This window comes from Mandrillus leucophaeus, unplaced genomic scaffold, assembly GCF_000951045.1.
Source record: "Mandrillus leucophaeus isolate KB7577 unplaced genomic scaffold, Mleu.le_1.0 Scaffold146, whole genome shotgun sequence".
Lineage (NCBI taxonomy): Eukaryota > Metazoa > Chordata > Mammalia > Primates > Cercopithecidae > Mandrillus > Mandrillus leucophaeus.
The window spans coordinates 309,502-333,368 of NW_012101432.1; the positions used below are offsets into that span (position 1 = coordinate 309,502).

The window sequence follows — 23,867 nt, forward strand, 5'->3', positions numbered from 1 at the left end:
GAGAAATACATCTGCAGAACTAAAAAATTCATTAGAGGATCTAAACAGATGAATCAAACAGGAAAGAATTGGTGAGCTTGAAGACAGGCTATTTGGAAATATACAGTCAGAGGAGAAAAAAGGGAAAAGAATGAAAAGGAACAAAGACCATCTACAAGATACAGAAAACTACCTCAAAAGACCAAATCTAGGAATTATTGTTTTTCAAGAGGGAGTCAAATGATAGCAAAGGGTCTTGAAAGCTTATTCTCAGAAGTAATAACAGAAAACTTTCCAAAACCTGAGAAAGATATAAATACCCAGGTACAGGAAGGTCAGGGAACACCAAACAGCTTTGACCCAAAAACAACTACCCCAAGACATAAAATAATCAAACATTCAAAGTCAAGGACAAAGAGAAGATCCTAAAAGCAGCAAGAGGAAAGAAGCAAATAACATATAAAGGAGCTCCAATTTGTCTGGCAACAGACTTCTCAATGGAAACTATACAGGCCACAAAGGAGTGGAACATGATTTCCACACCAGTGAAAACAATGACCTAATTTCTTAAGAATACTCATGAAAAAGTATAAGCCAGTATTTTCATATCGGGCAGAAAAATCATCTGAGCTACTTGATAAAGATGCAGAGGTCATGTCCTACGTCCATATTTACCCATACATTAAGTCTGGGGTAGGGTCTTGTAATCTACAGTTTCTACTAACTCCCCAGGTGATTATAATGCAGGGAGTTCATGGAACAAATCTGCTATAAAACTGGCTTAAACTCTCAGCTAGTACCACTTAAAACTTATAGGCTAATATGGTGAAAAAACCTAAAATAAGCAGTTGCTAAAACAAGAGTTTTCAATTACAGTCACAGAAGCAGATAGGAGACTGGTGTTTCCTACTAGAGAAGTTAAAGGGATTCAAAACCAATGCTCTTTGTGTGGTTACATTATTCAGAATTCAGGTTAAAGGAAGCACTGACAAGAAAGCACATAAGAGAAACAAAAGAATGCCTTTTTTTTTTTTTTTTTTGGTTTGAGACAGTCTCCCTCTGTCATCCAGGCTGGAGTGCTATGGCACGATCTTGGCTCAGTGCAATCTCCACCTCCCAGGTTCAAGCAATTTTCCTGCCTCAGCCTCCCGAGTAGCTGGGATTATTACAGGCGTGCGCCACTGCGCCCAGCTAATTTTTGTATTTTTAATAGAGATGGTGTTTCACCATGTTGGCCAGGCTGGTCTCGAACTCCTGACCTCAGTGATCCACCCACCTTGGTCTCCCAAAGTGCTGGGATTACAGGCAGGAGCCACCACGCCCGGCCTAGAATGCTGTATTTCAAATCACTCCAAGATGTTCATGATAAAAGACGATGACAAACTGTGTGAACTGCAAAAGGCTGGACAATCTCCACGTTGTATTTCAGGATTCGCAGTAAGAAAAAGCCAAAAAGGGTGGCTTTCAGACTTGGCAACCACAGTGAAATTAGACGGCGAGGGCTAAACACTGTCATCGTATCTCCAAATAACATTCTTCAGCTAATTTGCTCAATCTCACACAAACCTCACATCCTTAGTCATCACTTATAAAGCAAGGAGTCACAGGCTGTATACTTTCTGGGCGACCTATGAGTTTAAAATAGGAGTGGCTGACTAGAGTACCAGCCAAAAGAAGTATGTGAATATAGGAGATCACATACCAAGGGCACTAGATACTACTGTTAGTTTAAAATCCTTCTTAGGCCGGGCGCGGTGGCTCATGCCTGTAATCCCCACCCTTTGGGAGGCCAAGGTGGGTGGATCACGAGGTCAGGTGATCGAGACCATCCTGGCTAACACAGTGAAACCCCGTCTCTACTAAAAATGCAAAAAATTAGCCGGGCGTGGTGGCGGGCACCTGTAGTCCCAGCCACTCAGGAGGCTGAGGCAGGAGAATGGAGTGAACCAGGGAGGTGGAGCTTGCAGTGAGACGAGATTGCGCCACTGCACTCCAGGCTGGGCGACGGAGTGAGACTCTTTCTCAAAAAAAAAAAAAAAATCCTGCTTAGATTATCTTCCTCACAGTGAGGTAGGGGTGTGTATGTGTATTTTAAATGTATTTATGAGAATGGATCTTGCTATGTTGCCCAGACTGGCCTCCTTGAAAGAATGGAACCACACTAGGTGAGATTCATGGTCTATCTGGAATAAATATACTGCTAAATTCAACATGTAAACATGACTGGATACATGTCACAAATGACAACCACAGAAGACGTTTTGCAGACAACTAAGGAAATTTGAATAACAAATGGGTATTAGCTGATATTAAGCATTACTGTCAATATTCTAAGGTGTGATAATCATACTGTGGCTACACAGCAGTACTGTGGTAACTTTTAGTAAATACTGCAAAATGTTAGCTATTATCTGATCTGGGTTGTAGATATATGAGTGATCACTATACTATTCTTTCAGCTTACTTAAAAATGCTGATAATAGGCTGGGCACAGTGGCCCATGCCTGTAATCCCAGCACTTCAGGAGGCTGAGGGAGGAGGATTGCTTGTGCCCAGGAGTTTGGGACCAGCCTGGACAACACAGTGAGACCCTGTCTCTCCAAACTTTAAAAAATTAGCCAGGCTAGGCCAGGTGCAGTGGCTCACACTTGTAATCCCAACACTTTGGTAGGCCGAGGCGGGCAGATCACAGGGTCAGGAGATCGAGACCATCCTGGCCAATGCGGTGAAACCTCGCCTCTACTAAAAATATAAAAAATTAGCCAGGCGTGGTTGTGGGTGCCTGTGGTTCCAGCTACTTGGGAAGCTGCGGCAGGAGAATGGCGTGAACCCAGGAAGCAGAGATTGCAGTGAGCCGAGATTGTGGCACTGTACTCCAGCCTGGGCGTCAGAGTGAGACTCCATCTCAAAAAAAAAAAAAAAAACAAAAAAAACAAAAACACAATTAGCCAGGCTAGTGGCGTGCATCTGTATTCCCAGCTACTTGGGAGGTTGAGGCGGGAAGATCAGTGGAGCCTAGGAGGTAGAGGTTGCAGTGTGACCTGTGACTGCATTAGTGCAGTCCAGCCTAGGTGACAGAGTGAGATCCTATCTCAAAAAAAAAGGTCATAATAGTTTTTTTTGCGGGGTGGTGGAAGGGATACTTACGAGCATTCCTCAAAGACTTTGACCCTTTCACAGCCCTCAGGAGGTTCCCTTTTGAACATATAACTGTTGTTAGGTTTTGGTGAGGTTGCATATTTGGGCAAAGGAGAATTGTTCCCATTCTCTGCAAGAAATGACACATTAGATTACTAAAAAATACAACTACATAAATATACAGTCATACTACATTTAATTGTTCTTGGACTAGCCCACCGTGAACTACTTGAGGGCAGGAACAGTGCTTTCTTCATCAAGGAGATAATGTTTGTTAAATAAGTGCATATACAAATAAAATATTTATTTCACTTCCACTTACAGTTACCATAGCCTAGGCCTGTATCACATAACCCTCAGTAGTGAACACTGACCTGGCTGGCTGCCTTATTTCTACTCTATACAAAACAAATGCACTCAAACACTACTTCCATTTTTCCCAGTACAAATATCTGAAATGGTTCTTCACTGGTTGCTGATGATTAATTCTTGGGCTGCGCCTCAGCATTTCTCAGTTCAATTTCTCTGTCCTCTGGTTACAATCTTTGCTCCAGGTAGTCAGAGCCACCGGATGCCAAACATTTTTTTTGGCCTATGAATTTCCCCTTACCTAAAAGGGGTAAGTTCTGTTTATTTTCCAAAAGGTCCTTCAAAGTCTGGCTCTGACTCAAGTTTTTTTGAAGTCTTTCTAAATTAACCCTAACAGGAGGAACATTTCTTTACTCTGATATTATTGAGTGCTGATATCCTCAATTTATATTAACTTAAAAATTTTAATATGTTAAATGTCTGTTCTAAATTTTCAGTCTGTACCAGCTAAGCTACAAACTCCTTGCTGGCAGCAGCACTACAGCCCAGTTTTCCTACAAAAGAAATTCACAGAGGCCAACCAGCTACTAAAATCAAATGGATCAGGACACATTTATTGAGTTTATTTACAGACTTTCTACATGTTATTGATGTAGAAGTAGAAAATACGGGAAATCAAGGGACAGATTTTATCTGACCCATGTTTTATCAGACCCAGAAGCTAGCAAGAAAAGTCCGAACAACAACAGTTTACAACTTTCCACAGTTTAAAGTAACTTCTTCAGTGCATCTTCTGTCTTCTGCACTTGTTACAGTTTGAATGACTTAGGTGATGAGTAGCATCAGCAAGTCCTAACAGCAGAGCACTTTAGGACATTCAACACACTGTATGGAGGAGGTTCGAAATAAATGACTACTGAACTGAGCTTTAGAACTTATAAACAGGCCGGTCGCGGTGGCTCAGGCCTGTAATCCCAGCACTCTGGGAGGCCGAGGATCACGAGGTCAGGAGATCAAGACCATCATGGCTAACACGGTGAAACCCCATCTCTACTAAAAATACAAAAAATTATCCGGGCGTAGTAGCAGACACCCGTAGGCCCAGGTACTCGGGAGGTTGAGGCAGGAGAATGGTGTGAACCCAGGAGGCGGAGCTTGCAGTGAGCCAAGATCATGCCACTGCACTCCAGCCTGGGCGACAGAGCGAGACTCTGTCTCAAAAAAAAAAAAAAATATATATATATATACACACACACACACATATATATAAATGTCATTATCATTGCTTTCAAGCACACAACGTAACCAGAATTAGGCTAAGAAAATACTGTCCTTACATAAATGCAAGGCTAATATTTGTTTTAAAAGGCAAGAATATTTGTAATTAACATTCAAACTGCTTCTATTTCCAGGTTATTTCTAAGGTATTTTAAGGTTATTTTTAAAAATACTCTTCAACGTTTTACATCAGGCTTGCTTTGAACACTCATCCTGCACTGATATAAATCTATTTAATCCTTGTTAAAAATGTCACAAATACACATCCTAAAAAACACTAACTTGAAGGTTTTGTATTGATTTAAAAAGCATTAAGGTAATAAAATCATGACTATCAGGTAACAGAGACCAAAGTGCTTTTCAGAGCAAGTGCTCATCTCATTTATTCCAATAAGAATGTTTCTCACCAATAAGGAAGTTGTATTAACAAGTACAAAAAAAGACATACAAACTAACAAAAGCCCATAAACTTGCCCAACCAGACCATCAACTGAGCATGACGGTCAAACCTGTTTATACTCCAAATTTAAAACCTATGCTTTGAACACATTAACTGAGTAGCCTCGAGTGGGTGGTTCTCCTAGAAAATGAATAGAATGAATGATACAACAGGAGGTATTCCATTATCGTCTGATAGCACATTCCTCCAGCACTGTACCTTTATCTCTGGGATCAACAAGCAGGTCATCAGCTGAGCAAGGACTCTCCTCACTACCTTCATTGGAAATGGTGAGGAACGATGTTGGGGACACGGACTGGGAACGGCTGCTGTTGTTGCTCCCCCTGTCTGCCCCACCAGGGGTCTGTGTGTCGATGCTGCGTGTGCTGCTACTTCTCTGTACAAGGGGGGGTGGAGCACGATGGCCATCTGGAATATCTTGCGGCTGTTACAAAATTTTTAAAACATATGTATATTTATCATTAATTTCAGATCACCAGCAATGCACCCAATGTCAACCTTCACATATAGTGCCAGAGACTCACAAATCAGAAATCCCTTTCTACTTATTAGGATTTCATGTTGCATGTTAGTGACATCCCTGTCTAATCTGACTCCCCCACCGAGTCTTTGGTAAAGACTCTGTATTCCCAAGGCCCGGCATACAGCAGGTGGCCAATGCTTGTTGAATAAATGAATTACACTGCATCACTTATTGTGTGCTAAGGGTTATTTTAAAAATTATAAATGAGGGCCATGAAATCTAGGTGTAACACTAGGTCTGCATTAGAGGAAAAAAGGTTATTCATCATGTGAACCAGGGACACTGATGCCACACCCTGAAAGGATTTTTTCAAGTCAACTTTCCTAAACGGGGGAAAGGTTAATCACAGAAGTGCTAATGATGGGGAGAAAATCAAGTACACGCACAAAGGAAAGCCTGTGTGGATCACTTAGCAGGGAAACCAACTCCCTGCATGCTTCTGATTCATTTACCTTTATTAAATCAGGGAACCTGGACCCCATCAGGCAGCATGGAGGAGAGGGTGTGGGGAGCTGTGTTTTCTCTTAGCTAAACCAACCTTTTATTTTAAGGGAGAGGATCTTAAGCATCAATACAATACTCAATTCCTCCTTCACTGAAGAATAGAGAGACGGTTAAATAAATACACTCTGTGACATGGTTTTTAAACCTAAACAGTAATTTTTCTGTTTTACACAGGAATTATTCTCATGTGTTTTCTAGTTAGTAGACAGAATAGGCAGAAGATCATTTCTTTTTTTTTTTTTGAGATGGAGTCTTACTCTGTCGCCCAAGCTGGAGTGCAATGGCACAATCTTGGTTCACTGCAACCTCCACTTCCCAGGTTCAAGCGATTCTCCCTGCCTCAGCCTCCCAAGTAGCTGGGATTACAGGCATGCACCACCATGCCCAGCTAATTTTTGTATTTTTTAGTAGAGACGGGGTTTCACCATGTTGGCCAGGTGGGTCTTGAACTCCTGACCTCAGGTGATCCACCTGCCTCAACTTCCCAAAATGTTGGGATTACAGGCGTGAGCCACCGTGCCTAGCCAGATCACTTCTAACTGTACTTTATGATGACATGGCCTAGCATGTCAACCAAAACCAAACAGTCACTGACATTAAAAAAAGGAGCAAGTAGATTCATGCTTAGAAAGTATTCAATGTCATGTAAACTTCTGCCCCCCATAATTAGCAAGCTAAACTTACTAACTAAACTTACTAATGGAGTTTAACTTACTAATTATGTTAAATGGAGTTATAGCAAATAAGAAGTATATCACCTAATGGTTTCTAAATACAGACAAACAAAAACTAGTTTCTGTTCAGTAATTCAAATTCAAGTTAGATCAGTTGCCTCTATGACATGCAACTAAATGAAAACTTTTCACTCACTTGCCCAGGTCAAAGATTTTCAAAAGAGATAAATTTTTGTTCTCTCAATGAGAAGGAAAAAACCCAAGTAAATATGGAAACCCAAACTGTGCATTTTTAATAATTAGAAGAATTCAAGAATGATCTTAAGATACAAGATCACTTACTATAAGTTGCTCTTCCTTTTCCCCAGTCTCTTTAATTATTATTTCAATCTCCTGATTCAATCCTTCCACGCTATTCCGGAACCGGGAGCCTGTTGATTTGGTGATGGGAATTACAGGAATAAGTGCACTCTTTGGAACAGGAGCCTTGAGAAAATGGGATGGAGAAGAGAGGCTTAACATTACCTTTTAATTTTCTAGACTGAAGCATAATTCCAACAGACATAAGTAACTCAAAAATAAATCAAAGTTTACAGGCCTCACAAAAAGTGTGAGTGAGCAAACCTGCTCCTTAGCATGGATGAAATATAATTTAAAACCTAGATCCCACACAATGAAGGCAGGATTCTGAAAATGTATTCACACCTATGAATGACTGCAAAGGGAACAGGGATATATATAGTAAAAGAATGTCAACCTCAAAAATTCTTTTATGACTGTAACAGAGCTCAGATTTCAGAATATAACTTTAAACACTCCTAGTGCCACAATGACAGAGTTTGGATGTCTCACCCAAATCATGGGGGTGGATCTCTCATGAATGGTTTAGCACCGTCCCTCTTAGTACTGTTGAGTTCTTATGAAATCTGGTTGTTTAAAGGTGTATAGCACCTCCCCCTTCTCTCTCTTGCTTCTGCTCGGCCATGTGACCTGTGTGCTCCCCCTTTGCCTTCCGCCATGATTGTAAGTTTCCTAAGGCCTCCCTGGACATCGAGTAAATGCCAGCGTCATACTTCCTGTACAGCCTGCAGAACTGTGAGTCAATTAAACCTCTTTCTTTCTTTCTTTTTTTGAGACAAGTCTCACTCTGTCACCCAGGCTGGAGTGCAGTGGTGTGATCTCGACTCACTGCAACCTTCACCTCCCGGGTTCGAGCGACTCTCCTGCCTCAGCCTCCTGAGTAGCTGGGACCACAGGCACCCACCACCACACCTGGCTAATTTTTTTTGGTATTTTTAGTAGAGACGGTTTTCACCATATTTGCCAGGCTGGTCTCAAACTCCTGCCCTTGTGATCCGCCTGTGTAGGCCTCCCAAAGTGCTGGGATTACAGGCATGAGCCACCACGCACAGACCCTCTTTTCTTTATAAATTACCCAGTCTCAGGTATTTATAGCAATATAAGAACAGATTAATATATACAATTATTTATATTCTGGGGGGGATTTATTATCTAATCTTAAAAAAAATAAGATACATGTGCAGAACATGCAGATTTGTTACAAAGGTATACGTGTGCCATGATGGTTTGCTGCACCTATTGACCAGTCCTCTAAGTTCCCTCTCCTCATCTCCTACCTCGAACAGGCCCTGGTGTGTGTTGTTCCCCTCTCTGTGTCCATGTGTTCTCATTGTTCAACTCCCATGTATGACTGAGAATATGCAGTATTTGGTTTTCTGTTCTTGTGTTAGTCTGCTAAGGATGATGGCTTCCAGCTTCATCCATGTCCTTGCACAGGACATGATCTCATTCCTTTTTATGGCTGCATAGTATTCCATGAAGTATATGTACCACATTTTCTTTATCTAGTCTATCACTGATGGCATTTGAGTTGGTTCTATGCCTTTGCTATTGTAAACAATGCTGCAATAAACACATATGTGCATATGTCTTTATAGTAGAATGATTTATAATCCTTTGGGTATATATACAGTGATGGGATTGATGGGTCAAATGATATTTCTGGTTCTAGATCGTTCAGGAATCGCCATGCTGTCTTCCACAATGGTTGAACTAATTTACACTCCCACCAACAGTGTAAAAGCATTCCTATTTCTCCACAGCCTCACCAGCATCTATTGTTTCCTGACTTATTTTAATAATTGCCATTCTGACTGGCATGAGATGGTATCACACTGTGGTTTTCACTTGCATTTCTCTGATAGTGATGTTGAGCTTTTTTTCATATATTTTTTACATGTTTGTTGGCCATGTAAATGTCTTCTTTTAAGAAGTGTCTGTTCATATCCTTTGTCCATTTTTTGATGGGGTTGTTTTTTTCTTGTAAATTTGTTTAAGTTCCTTGCAAATTCTGGATATTAAACCTCTGTCAGATGGGTAGACTGCAAAAATTTTCTCCCATTCTGTAGGTTGCCTGTTCACTCTGATGATAAGTTTCTTTTGCTGTGCAGAAGCTCTTTTGTTTAACTAGATCCCATTTGTCAACTTTGGCTTTTGTTGCAATTGCTTTTGGCATTTTTGTCATGAAGTCTTGCCCATGCTTATGTCCTGAATGGCATTTCTTCTAGGGTTTTTATGGTTTTGGGTTCTTACAGTTTTGGGTTTTACATTTAAGTCTTTAATCCATCTTGAGTTAATTTTTGTATAAGGTGTAAGGAAGGAAGGGGTCCAGTTTCAGTTTTCTGCATATGGCTAGCCAGTTTTCCTAGCACCATTTACTGAATAGGAGATCCTTTCCCCATTGCTTTTTTCTGTCAGGTTTGTCAAGGATCAGATAGTTGTAGATATGTGGTGTTATTTATAAGGTCTCTGTCCTGCTCCATTGTTCTATGTGTCTCTTTTGGTACCAGTACTATGCTGTTTTGGTTACTGTAGCCTTGTAGTATAGTTTGAAGTCAGATGGCGTGATGCCTCCAGCTTTGTACTTTTTGCTTAGGACTGTCTTGGCTATACAGGGTCTTCTTTGATTCCATATGAAATTTAAAATAGTTTTTTCTAATTCTGTAAAGAATGTCAATGGTAGTTTGATGGGAATAGCACTGAATCTATAAATTACTTTGGGCAGTATGGCCATTTTCATGATATGATTTATTTATTTAAGAGAACCACTTCCAAAATCTATATATAGAGATTTTTAAATTAAAAATGTTTTTATTGTCACAGTATTACTTTTGGAAAGAACTATCTGATTACATAATTACAGGATATTACTTTTTTCCTGATAAGACACTCAAAATAAAATATGAAACAAGCATTAACAGAGGTATCCGCCAAAGCTAGTAACAACAGTGTGCCAGATGAACATCTTGTAGACTCTTCTACTGTCTAGCAAAGAAAGGTGATTAACCTATCCTTCATTTAGGAAAGTTTCTTCGGAAAACCTCTTTCAGGAAGAAGTGGGCAAGAAGACAAAGGTAAGAGAGCCTCTAATCAATGACCATTAGTTTTATTCCCTGATAACCTTGCTGTGTGATACAGAACTTAGTGTTAAATATCTATTTCTCCTTTTATTCCTGCTCCCCTTTAGAACTGGAAGGAAGGAAGGAGAGAGAAAGAAAGAGAAAGGGGGTGGCAGGTGGGCAGGAAGGCAAGAGAAAAGAAAAAAGAAAAGAAGAGAAGAAAGAGCATAATAGTACAAGAATCCTTAGCAAACACAAGAAATTTGTGATTAAAAAAGGCCAAGCGGAAGCTCCATGCAGAAGTACTGAGTGAGCATGTCTCCACTGCTCAGTTAGTGTTGGGTCCTCATATGTAACACACAGGACACAGAAACCTACCTCATGGCTTTAAGAATGAAACGACAGGAAACCTGGTATGGTGCCTGGCCTCTAAAGCATGAACGCTCAAAAAACAGTAGCTGCAAATTTTATTTTGTATTTTCCCTATTATGTATTAAAATAATTCTTTATCTTTTCACATTTTTTTGTCGCTTATTTTCTTTCACATATAGTGTCTCCTAATTTTTCCCTTTTTATAAGTCCCTCTGTTCCCACATTGCCCACAGCCTCAAGCTTCTACATTACTTATTCCCTTTACTTCCATCTCTTCTTTCTGATCCCTTTTCCAATCTCAGCATCCACTACCAAAGAAAAGAAAAATCTTAAGTTTGGGTGTTCTATAAATGTTTTATAGAGAAAACTTATATAATTTATAAAAATTCAACTTATATTTTTGAGCCATTCTCCACAGTGTAGATCTTTGGCACACAGATACACAATTTTCAAAAAAAAATTTTTTTTCCTCAAATTCTTGACCTCAGGTGATCCACCACCTAGGCCTCACAAAGTGCTGGGATTATAGGCATGAGCCACTGTGCACAGCCTCAAAACTATTTTTTTGAGGAAGATCTTAGCCATATCCATAGATCTATTCTCTCAGTCATTTGATGTGAACACTTGTCCTGGTTAGACCCTTTCAGCTTTCGTAAGTGGTGACAACTCCATATACAGTTTAGCAGGTGGCTAAAGCACAATCAATGTCACAAGTCAACTACTGGTCAGACAATAAAACTTTAACTCACTAACACTCCACAGGTATAAAAACTCAAATTCCTGATATAACCTGCAGTAGTCAGCTGAGTCATAAACTTCAAGTAACATAGATGATCTGTAAAGAAAGACGCAATTTTTAGAAGGTGAATTATAAAATAATTTTGCAAATTTGCAAACAGAAAATTATGGGACTAAAGCTTGACCTATATGTCTTCAAGGGTTTAGTCCTTATATGCACTTTTTGATTTTCCCTTTCCTCAAATATAAACATAAATTATATGTGCACAGAGAAACCCCCATACCTAATTTCTCAACATTTTCTGTTCTACCTACTGGAACAAAAGTTTCATATACCCCAGACATTTCACAAAAGCAGGAAGTTAAAAGAACACGTTTCCTTTGCCCCTTAATGTTTATTCAACCAAAAGCCAATACATGCATATAAAACAGATACACACACATATTTATATTTCACCCAGAAAAAAGAGTATTTCCCCAAAATATCAGAAGCAAGCTACACCTAGGGACAGAGTTGGTATTTTTTTCTTTTGGATTATTTTTGTACAATTAACCTGAGGAGAGAAACTATGTCTTATTAATCTCTTTAGTGCCACTGCCAAGCAGAGAGCACAAAACATACAAGATGCTTATTCAACAAGGCTGGTATATGGATGTGTGCATCCCCCCCAACATCCTATGTTGGAGCCCTAACTGCCCATGTGGCTGTATTCGGACATGAGGCACCTAAGGCAGTAGTTGAGGTTTGTTTTGTTGTTGTTGTTTGAGACAGGGTCTCACCTTGTTGCCCAGGCTGGAGTGCAGTGGCATGAGCTTGGCTCACTACAACCTCTGCCTCCTGGCCTCAGGTGATCCTCCTACCTCGGCCTCCTGCGTAGCTGGGATTACAGGCACACGCCACCATGCCTGGCTAATTTTTGTACTGTTTTGGTAGAGACAGGGTTTTACCATGTTGCCCAGGCTGGTCTCAAACTCCTGGGCTCAAGCAATCAGACGGCTTCAGCCTCCCAAAGTGCTGAGATTACAAACATGAGCCACTGCGCCCAGTCAGCAGTGAAGTTTAAATTAGGTCATATGGAAGGGCAGCCCTGGTCCAACAGGACACCAGAGAGACCCCTTCCATTTCCATGCACACAAAGAAAAGTTCATATAAGCACACAGCAAGAAGGGAGCTGTTTCCAACCTAAGGGGAGAACCCTCAACTACATACCAACTCTGCTGACACCTGGATCTTGGACTTAAGAGTCTCCAGAACTGGAAGACAAATTTCTGTTGTGTAAAGTCACCTAGTCTATGTATAATATTTTGTTACGGCAGCCTGAGGAGACTAATACACTCACCTCTAGTTTTTCTTATTTCTACAGTTTTCAATAGACTTAAGAACATACTTAAACATAAGCCAGAGATATAGTGATCCAGAGAACTTGAATATGTCCATAAAAAGTTTGCCCTGAGAAACTATTTTTAACTTCACTGTTTACTCTTTTTTATTTAAATAATTTTAAAAATATAATTAGAGACAGAGGCTCACTATGTTGCCCAGGCTGATCTCGAACTCCTGGCCTCAAGTGATCCTCCCAGCCTTGACCTCCCAAAGTGCAGGGATTACAAGCATGAGTCACTGTGCCTGGACTGGCACTGTTTTCTTTATTGCAAAAGTAAAAAAATATTCAGTGAAGAAAGAAATAGATATCAATCACCAGAGATAACAACTATTAATAATTTTATAAAAACTCTTCTATCTAGTCCTCTTTCTTCTATATACATAAACACTTTTAACCAGAAACATATTGTACGTAGCATTCTGAACCCAGTGGTTTTTTTTTTTTTTAACATCATGCCAGACCTGTAACCTATGTCTATGCTTTAAAACGTTTAACCAAATCATTTTTATAGGTGCAGAGTATTTCATTTTGTGAGTGCATTACATAAGAAATCAATGCTCTATTAAACAAATAGTTCTCAATTTTTCACTATTACAGAACCATACTGTCATGAACATCCTCTTAGACAATTATTTGCACACATACATAAACACTTCCTTAGAATAAATTCCTGGGGTGGGGGAGCTATTTTTCTGGGGGGACACAAAGGATAGGGAAGATTTTTCAGGGCTTTGATTCATAATGCCAAACCGAACAGTAAAATATTTTTACTCCTCACATTTTTATCTGCACTGTATGAATATATATGTTTCATGAAACTCTCTAAACTGGATTTATTTTTTCTAAACCTTTGCTAAGTTTCATTAACTACAAGTGCTCTCATTCCTTTAGTTTCTATATTGTAGAACATAAATGAAAGTAAATTTTTAAAATGATAGCCAGTCATTTGTCCATTTTGTAGCAAGGAATGTTATCTGTTTTTTTCTTACTGACTTGAAAAACCTCTTCATAGTGTTTACATATAAACTGTTTACACTGTATACATTGATATTGTATTTTAATTCTTATTATTTAAAGCATGACTTTTTCAAAGTATATTTAAAGGTCACTTCTTTTTTTCTTTTTTTTTTTTTTTTTGAGGAGGAGTCTCCCTCTGTCACCCAGGCTGGAGTGCAGTGGCGCGATCTCAGCTCACTGCAACCTCTGCCTGCTGGGTTCAAGCAATTCTCCTGCCTCAGCCTCCCAGGTAGCTGGGACTACAGGCACCTGTCACCAGGCCCAGCTGTTTGTTTTTTGTTTGTTTGTTTGAGACGGAGTCTCGCTCTGTCATCCAGGCTAGAGTGCTGTGGTGTGATCTCAGCTCACTGCAAGCCCGCCTCCCAGGTTCACGCCATTCTCCTGCCTCAGCCTCCCGAGTAGCTGGGACTACAGGCACCCGCGACAGCACCTGGCTAATTTTTTGTATTTTTAGTAGAGATGGGGTTTCACTGTATTAGCCAGGATGGTCTCGATCTCCTGACCTTGTGATCTGCCCGCCTCGGCCTCCCAAAGTGCTGGGATTACAGGCATGAGCCACCGCGCCTGGCCCCAGATAATTTTTTGTATTTTTAGTAGACGGGTTTCACCGTGTTAGCCAGGATGGTCTCGATCTCCTGACCTCATGATCCACCCGCCTCGGCCTCCCAAAGTGCTGGGATTACAGATGTGAGCCACTGTGCCCCGCCTTTAAGGTTCATTTCTATATATTTCTTGACAACGTCCGTTCACCCTTTTCTTGGGTTTTTAGTCATCTGTCCCTCAGTTTTTTGGATACATAATAATTGTACATATTTATGTGGTACGTGTGATATTTTGATACATGCATATAATGTATAATGATCAAATCAGGGTATTCAGAATATCCATAAACTTAAACATTTCTTTGTGCTGGGAACATTTCAAATCTTCTCTCATAGTTAATGATATATGCAATAAATTATTGTTAACCATAGTCACTCTACTGTGCTATCGAACACTAGAACTTATTCCTTCTATCTGACTACATATCGGTATCCATTAACCAACCTCTTTTCATTCATGACCTCCCACCCCGCGTGACCCCGGCCCTTCCCAGCCTTTGGTATCCATCCTTCTACTCTCTACCTCCATGAGATCAATTTTTTTAGCTTCTACCTACGAGTGTGAAAGTGTGATATTTATCTTTCTATGCCTGGCTTATTTCACTTAACGTGACCTTCAGTTCTAATTCATGTTGCTGCAAATCACAGAATTTTATTCATTTTAAGACTGATTAGTATTCCATTGTACACACACACACAATGGGATACTAATCAGTCTTTATACACATGTATACACACACACACATTTTTCTTTATTCATTCAACTGTTGGTGGGTACTCAGGCTGCCCATCTCGGATCTCCAGTACTACACTGTGTGTGTGTGTGTGCGCGTGCACACAATGAAACACTGATCAGTTATGTATACACATGTATACACAAACACACTACATTTTTCTTTATTCATTCAACTGTTGATGGGCACTTAGGTTGATTCCATACACTGGCTACTGAGAGTGGCTACGATAAACATGTGAGCGCAGGGTATCCCTTTGATACGTTATTTTTTGTCTTTTTGATAATAGCCATTCTAACAGGGGTGAGGTGATATCTCATTATGGATTTGATTTGCATTTCCCCGACGACTAGTGAAGGTGAACCTTTTTTTTATGTATCTGTTGGCCATTTAATCTACGTCTTCTTTCGAGAAATGTCTAGTCAGACATTTAATCTGTGTCTTCTTTTGAGAAATGTCTAGTCAGATTGCCCACTTTTTAATGGCATTACTTGTTGGGTTTTTTTTTTTTTTTTTGCTATTGAGTTCCTTGAAGATTCTCAATGTTAGTTCCTTGTTGGATGAACACTTTGCAAATATTTTCCTCCATTCAACAGGCTTTCTCTTCACTCTGTTGTTTCCTTTGCTGTAGAGAAGCTTTTAAATTTAACATAGTCTCATTTGTATATATTTTTCGTTACCTAGGCCTTTGTAGTCCTAGTCATAAAATCTTTGCCTAGACCAATGTGCTGAAACATTTCCCCTATGTTTTCTTCCAGGAGTTTTGTAGTTTCGGCTCTCACCTTTAAGGCTTTAATCCATTTTAGGTTGATTTTTATATGTGGTAAGAGATAATGGTCCACTTTCATCCTTCTGCATAAGTCAGTTTTCCCAGCACTATTTATTGAAGATGTTCTTTCCTCCAGTGGATGTTCTTAGAACTTCTGTCAAAAATGAGCTGGCTATAAATGCATGAATTTATTTCTGGGTTATTTATTCTGTTCTGTGGATCCATGCTGTTTGGATTACTATAGCTTTGTGTGACATTTTTGAAGTCAGATAGTATGACGCCTCTGGCTTCATTCTTTTTGCTTTGTATTGCTCTATTTGGGGTCTTTCGTGGTTCCATTCAAATCTTATGATTGTTTCTTCTATTTCTGTGAAGAATGCCATTGGTATTTTAATATAAACAATTAATATTTTAATTGCAATGAATCTACAGATTGCTTTGGATAGTATGGTCATTTTAATAACATGAATTCTTCTTATGAACATAGGACATCTTTCCATTTGTGTCCTCTTCAATTTCTTTCATTAGTGTTTGCAGTTTTTGTTGTAGATATCTTTCATTTCCCTGATTAAATTTATTCTCGGGGTTTTTTGTTGTTCTTTTTTAGCCATTGAAAACTGAATTGCTTTCTTGATTTCTTTTTTAGCTAGTTCATTATTAGTGTATAGAAACACTACTCATTTTTATATATTGATGTTGTATCCAGCAACTTTACTAAATTCATTTATCAGTTTTGTGATTTTTTTGTAGAGTCTTTTGGTTCTTACTTTACGTACAGATAAACTGGAATGGGTAGGTTTTTCTATATATAAGATCATGTCATCTGTAAAGAAAAATTTGACTTCCTGTCTTCCAGTTTGGATGCATTTTCTTTCTCTTGCCTGGCTGCTCTGGCTAGGACCTCCAGTACTACACTGAGTAACTAGTAAAAATGGACATCCTTGTCATGTTTCAGTTCTTAGAGGAAAGGCTTACTGCTTTCCTCCATTCGGTACAATTTAGCTGTGGGTTTGTCACCTATTGCTTTTATTACATCAAGGTATTTTCCTTCTATGCCTAATTTGTTGAGAGTTTTTGTCATGGAGGGATGCTGAATTTTATCACATGGTTTTTCTGTATCTATTAAAATGATTGTTGGTTTTTGTCCTTCATTCTGTTGATGTGATGTATCACATTTATTGATTTGTCTATGTTGACCAGGCTGAATTTTATCACATGGTTTTTCTGTGTCTATTAAAATGATCATATGGTTTAAGTCCTTCATTCTGTTAATGTGATGTATCACATTTATTGATTTGTCTATGTTGAACCATCTTTGCATCACCGGAATAAATCCCACTTAATCGTGTTATATTACCTTTTTGATGTGTTGTTAGATTTGGTTTGCCAGTATTTTGCTCAGGATTTTTGCATCTACGTTCAATAGGGATATTGGCCCATAGTGGTTTCCCCCCGCACTTCCCCCCCCACCCCCAGGGGTAGTGGTTGTGCCAGTGTCTGGTTTTGGTACAGGGTAATGCTGTCCTCATAAAATGAGTTAGGAGAAACTCCTTCCTCTATAATTGTTTGTAATAGTTTGAGAAGAATTGGTGTTAGTTCTATTTTATGTCTGTTAAAATTCAGCAGTAAAATCATTCAGTCCTTGGCCTCTTTGTTGGGACAATTTGTATTGCTGATTCAATCTCATAACCAGTAACATGGTTTGTTCAGGTTTGCTACCTTTTCCTGGTTCAATCTTTGTAGGCTGTATGTGTCAATGAAATTACCCATTTCCTCTAGGTTTCCCAGTTTGTTAGTGTACAGTTGTTCATACTTATCTTTAATAATCTTTCTTCTAATAATTTTAGGTTTGGTTTGTTCTTGCTTTTCTAGTTCCTTGAGGTACACTCTTCAGATTGTTTATCTGAAATCTTTTTTTTAATGTAGGCATTTGTTGGTATATACTTTCCTCTTAGCAATATACTGTTATCTCATAGGTTTTGGTACATTGTAATTCCATTTTCATTTGCTTCAAGAATTTTTTTTTTATTTCCTTAATTTCTTCATTGACCCAATGGTCATTCAGGAGCATGTTGTTTAACTTCCACGTATCTGTACAGTTTCCAAATTTCCTCTTGTTACTGATTTCTAGTTCTAGTCTATGGTACGAGAAGATCTTAATAATTTCAATATTTAAAAATTTGTTGAGATATGTTTTGTGGCCTAACATATGGTCTATCCTGGAGAACGTTCCATGTGCTGATATGTGTATGTGTATTCTGTAGCTAGTGGAAGAAAAATTCTGTAAATGTCTATTAGTTCAATTTGATCTACAGTGCAGATTAAGTGCAATGTTTCTTTCTTGACTTTCTATATAGATGATCTGATGCTGAAAGTGAGGTCTTGAAGTCTCTAACTATTATTGCATTGGGGTCTATTTCTCTCTTTAAGCTCTAACGCTGTTTGCATTATATACTAGGTGCTCTGGTGTAGGGTGCATATATATTTACAATTGTTACATCCTCTTGCTGAATTGATCCCTTTATCATTATATATAACTTTGTCTTTTTGTTTTTTGACTCGATGTCTATTTTGTGTGATATAAATACAGCTAATCCTGCATAATTTTGGTTTCCATTTGCGTGAATAAGCCTTTTCCATCCCTTCACTTTCAATCAATACGTGTTTTTACAGGGGAAGTGAGTTTCTTGCAGGCAGTATACTAATGGTTCTTATTTTATTACCCATTCAGCCAGTCTACATCTTCTAATTAAAGCCATTTACATTCAAGGTTGTTATTGACAGGTGAGAACTTACTCCTGTCAGTCACTTAAATTGTTTTTGGATTGTTTTGTATATTCTTTGTTCCTTTCCTCCTCTTTTATTGTTTACCTTTACATGTGGTGGGATTCTTGTAGTGATAATATTTGACTTTCTCTTTCTCATTTATGTCTGCTCAACCAGTGAATTTTATGTCTGTGTGTTTTCATAATGGTAGATACCCTCCTTTCATTTCCAGATGTAGGACTTGCTTAAATATTCCTTGTAGGGCTGACCTAGTGGTAATTAATTCCCTAAGTTCTTGCCTGTCTGGAAAAGGCTTATTTTGTCTTTTTTTCTTTTTTGACACAGAGTCTCACTGTCACTCAAGATGGAGTGCAATGGCACAATCTCCACTCACTGCAACCTCTGCCTCCTTGGTTCAAGAGATTCTCATGCCTCAGCCACCTGAGTAGCTGGGACTGCAGGAATGCACCACCATGCCCGGTTAATTTTTGTATTTTTAGTAGAGATGGGGTTTCATCATGTTTGCCAGGTTGGTCTTGAATTGCTGACCACAAGTGATCTGCCTGCCTCAGCCTCCCAAAGTGCTAGGATTACAGGCGTGAGCCACCATACCCACCCTCTTTTTTTTTTTTTGAGACACAGTCTCACTCTATCACCCAGGATGGAGTCTCAGCTCCATCAGCAGTGGTGCAATCTCAGCTCACTGCAACCTCTGCCTCCTGGTTTCAAGTGATTCTCTTGTCTCAGACTCCCAAGTAGCTGGGATTACAGGCACCTGCCACCATGCCCAGCTAATTTTTTTTTTTTTTTTTTGTATTTTTAGTAGAGATGGGGTTTTGCCATGTTGGCCAGGCTGATCTCAAACTCCTGATCTCAGGTGATCTGCCCGCCTTGCCCTCCCAAAGTGCTGGGATTACAAGTGTGAGCCACCGCACCCAGCCAACTGTCCTTCATTTTTGAAGGACATTATTCCTGGGTAAAATATTTTTGGCTAGCAGTCTTTTTTCTTTCAGCACTTAAAATATATCATCCCATTCTCTCCTGGCCTGTAAAGTTTTGGCTGTAAAACTTACTATTAGTCTGACGGTGCTATCATTGGGATATTTGTTCCTCCAAACCTCATGTTGAAATCTGATGTACAATATTGAAGGTGGGGCCTAATAGGAAGTGTCTGGGACATAGAGGCACGTTTCTCATGAACAGATTAATACCTTCTCTAGGGAAGAAGTAAATTCACTCCATTAGTTCCTACAATAGCTGGTGGTTAAAAAGAGTCTGGCACCACCCCTCTATCTCTCTTGCTTCCTCACTTGACGTGTTATCTCTGCACACACTGGCTCCCCTTCGCCTTCCGCCATGAGTGGATGCAGTCTGAGGTTCAGTACAGTCTATAGAACCACAAGCCAAATAAAACCCTTACCTTTATAAATTACCCAGCCTTGGGTATTCTTTTACAGAAACACAAATGAACTAAGACAGATGGGGATTCTCTTACATGTGACTTGACACTTTTCTCTTGTTTTTGGAATTCTGTCTTTGACTTTTGACAGTTTGACTATAATATGCCTTGGAGAAGACCTTTTTGGGTTAAAACTATTTGGGGATCTTTGAGCTTGCTGTATCTGTATGTCCGTATCTCTTGTAAGACTGAGGAAGTTTTCAGCTCTTACTTCACTCAATAGGTTTTCGATGCCTTTGACCATCTCTTCTTCCGGACCTCTCGAAACTCAAATACTTGATTGCTTGTTGCTTCCTGCATGTCACATAGGCTTTGTCATCCGTTTTTATTCTTATTTGTTTGACTGGATTGTTTCACAAGACCTGTCTGCAAGTTCAGAAATTCTTTCTTCTGCTTGATCTAGTATATTGCTGAAGTTCTCAACTGAATTTTTATTTCATTCTTTGATTTCTTCAGCTCCATGATTTGTTTGGTTCTTTTTAATTTATCTCTTTTATCTCTTTTATTCAACTACTCATTCAAATAAGAAATCATTTTCCTGATTCTTTGTATCATTTATCTGTGTTCTCTTGTATGTCACTGAGTTTCTTTGATATAACTATTTTAAACTGTTTTTCAGGAATTTCACCCATTTCCTTTTCTTTGGGATCTGTTACTGAAGAATTATTGGGCTCCTTTGGAGGTGTCATGGTTCCCTGCTTTTCTACTTTTCTTGTATCCTTATATTAATACCTGTACATTTAGTATAACAGTCACTTCCTCCAATTTTTTGAATTGGCTTTCAGAGGGAAAGTCTTTTTCCTATAGATTTATCTGTTGCATTGCTTGGGTAGCTTTGTCTTTGATTCTGGGTGGGTGCAGTAGTGTAGTCTCTGTATGATTTCTTTGGCCATAATCAGTAACAGTGGTGTCTCTGAGTTTCTCAGCAGCTTAGGCTGGAGTTGTCAGTGAAGGCTGTGGTAAGGCTTTGCAGAGTACAGGAATACTAGCCAGGCTAGTCCTCAGGCATCAGCAGTGGTGGCAGTGGGCCCGGTGTGCTGGTCCTTAGACCCCTGGGTGGCATACACAAGCACCAGTATTGGTGGGTCTGGGTAAGCTGGTCCTTGGGCTTTCATGTGGCATGCTCAGGTGCCAGTGGTAGGCTGGGCAGGTGTGTCCTCAGGACTCTGGGCAGTGTGTGTGGTGTTGGCAGTGCAGTAGCAGTGGTGGACTGAGTAGGTCGGTCTCCAGGCCCCCGGCTGGTTTGTGTGACTGAGTGGCAGCAGCAGGCTGCATGGGTCAATCCTCAGATTCCCAAGAGGTGCTTGTGGGGGCTGGTGGCAGGCAAGGGCCATCCTTATGCCACTGGAGGGTGCATGCATGCACTGGTAGCAGCAACTGTCTCAGTTTTTGAGAGTTCTTTATATTAGGGTTATTAGCCCTTTGTGTCTGTGGTGTATGTTGTGAATATTTTGTTTTTTTCAGTTTTTACACTTGGTTTATAATGTTTTCTGCCACACAAAAATGTTGATATAATTAAACTTATCAACCTTTTGCTGATTATGAATTTTGAGTCACAGAAATCTTTTTTATTTTTTGCTGAGATTACAGAAGAATTCAGTAATGTCTTCTAATACATGGTTTTGTTGTTTACATTTAGATCCTTAATCCATTGAGAGGTTGTTTTTGTATATGGTGTGGCCTAATTCTTTTTATAAATGGCTACGACTTGTCCCAGTGCTAGTAATTCAAAAGTTCACCTCTGACCAGTGATTTGAGATGCCTTTACCATACAGTAAATTTCTGTATGTACCTGAGTCAATTTTTGGGCTTTCTAGTCTATTCCTCTGAACAATTTGTCAATTCATGTACCAGTAGCACATTGCTTCACTTGTAAAGGCTTTATAGTATGTTTTGATATCTAGTAAGGCTAGCTGCCCTCAGTTTTTCCTTTTCACAGCTTTCCTGGTTATACTCACATATTTACTTTTCCCTATGAGCTTTAGGTAGCAAGTTTTTTTTAGTAGCAACTTTTCTAATGCTGTCAAAAAGCTTACTAATATTTTTATTGGGATGGTGTTAAATTTATGAATTAAATTAGAAAGTATTATATTAACTCATCCTATCCAAGAATAACACATTTTACATTTGTACAGGTCTACTTTGTATCTTTCAGAAGTGTTTTTAATTTTCCCCATGTAGATTGCATAGTACTTATTAATTTCATTCTTATTTAGTTGTTTCTGCTGCTACTGTAAATTGGGATTTTTACAGTAGAGCTGGTTGATGTTTGTATATATAAATGGTATTGATTTTAGCTTGTTAATGCTATGGACTGCAACCATACAAAAATTTTTCATTGATTTTATTGATTCTTGGAGGTTTTCCAGATATACTATCATATTATCTGAAAGGGAGTTTTATTTCTTCATCACCAATTCTTTTTTTTTTTTTTTTTTTTTTTTTTGAGACAGAGTCTTGCTCTGTCACCAGGCTGGAGTGCAGTGGCATGATCTGGCTCACTGCAACCTCCACCTCCCGGGTTCAATGATTTCCCTGCCTCAGCCTCCTGAGTAGCTGGGACTACAGACACGCACCACCACGCCCGGCTAATTCTTTGTATTTTAGTAGAGACGGGGTTTCACCATGTTGACCAGGATTGTCTTGATCTCCTGACCTCGCGATCTGCCTGCCTTGGCCTCCCAAAGTGCTGGGATGAAGGCGTGAGCCACTGAGCCCGGCCTTCATCACCAGTTCTAATGGCCTGACTTCTCTTTTCTAACTGTATTAGTTAATACCACTTGTACAACGTAAACAGAAGGAGGGATGGTAAAAATCCTTGCCTTGTTCCTGATCTTAGTGGAAGTGTCTCTCTTATTTCCCCATTCTCATTAATAGCATGGAATCTTAAGGTAAAGAGAGGTGTGTGTATGTGTGTGATCATATTAAGAAAGATTTCCTTATTTTAATGTTCTTGAGTATTTCTAACATAAATGGACACTTCCCAGGGGCTTTTTTTTTTTTTTTTTGCATCAATGTAATCATATGATTCTTTTGTAGCTAGAAAAATTTTAAAGCAGGTACAATCAAATGACCTCCATAGCCATTAAATTATCTAGCTGCAAGCAATATGACTTCCACATACAACTTCCCCAATATGAACAAGCTATGACATTCACTGCAAGGTAAAAGAATGTCATATATGGCTCAATAGCTACAGACGATCTAAAGGTTAGAGAATATGTGCCAAAACCAATTATAATACCTGAACTTCCATACTTCTTTCCTGTAATAATTAGGCAGCAGCTAGTTAAGATGCAAAAATGGCTTAATATACTAAATCTTGTTCCATAAACTATAAAATAAGCACAAATACACTACATAAAGTAATAATGCAAAGCACCAACTATATTCTAGAATTCAATAACTATATATTAGATCTTTTATTACTAAAGTGTTAGTCATGATAAAAATTAAATACCTAATTTTTTTTTTTTTTTTGAAGCAGAGTCTCATTCTGTTCCCCAGCCCGAAGTGCTGTAGTGTGATCTTGGCTCACTGCAACCTCCGCCTCACAGGTTCAAGTGATTCTCATGTCTCACCCTCCCGAGTAGCTGGGATTAAAGGCATCTGCCACCACGCTCTGATAATTCTGGGATTTTTTTTTTTTTTTTTGAAACGGAGTCTCGCTCTGCCGCCCAGGCTGGAGTACAGTGGTGCAATCTTGGCTCACTGCAAGCTCCGCCTCCCGGGTTCACGCCA

The 23,867-nt window shown here is 39.2% G+C and overlaps 1 protein-coding gene across 1 annotated transcript in view; it reads right to left on the reverse strand.

Annotated features, from left to right (window-relative positions):
* The window catches only part of FAM117B (family with sequence similarity 117, member B), an 82,383-nt gene that overhangs the window by 5,819 nt on the left and 52,697 nt on the right, over nucleotides 1–23,867 (reverse strand). Inside the window, exons 4-6 of the mRNA XM_011974472.1 lie at nucleotides 7,208–7,351; nucleotides 5,363–5,588; nucleotides 3,127–3,247 (exon numbers count right to left, since the gene is read on the reverse strand). Coding sequence (XP_011829862.1) covers nucleotides 3,127–3,247; nucleotides 5,363–5,588; nucleotides 7,208–7,351 — 491 coding nt within the window. The remainder of the gene's footprint in view (nucleotides 1–3,126; nucleotides 3,248–5,362; nucleotides 5,589–7,207; nucleotides 7,352–23,867) is intronic.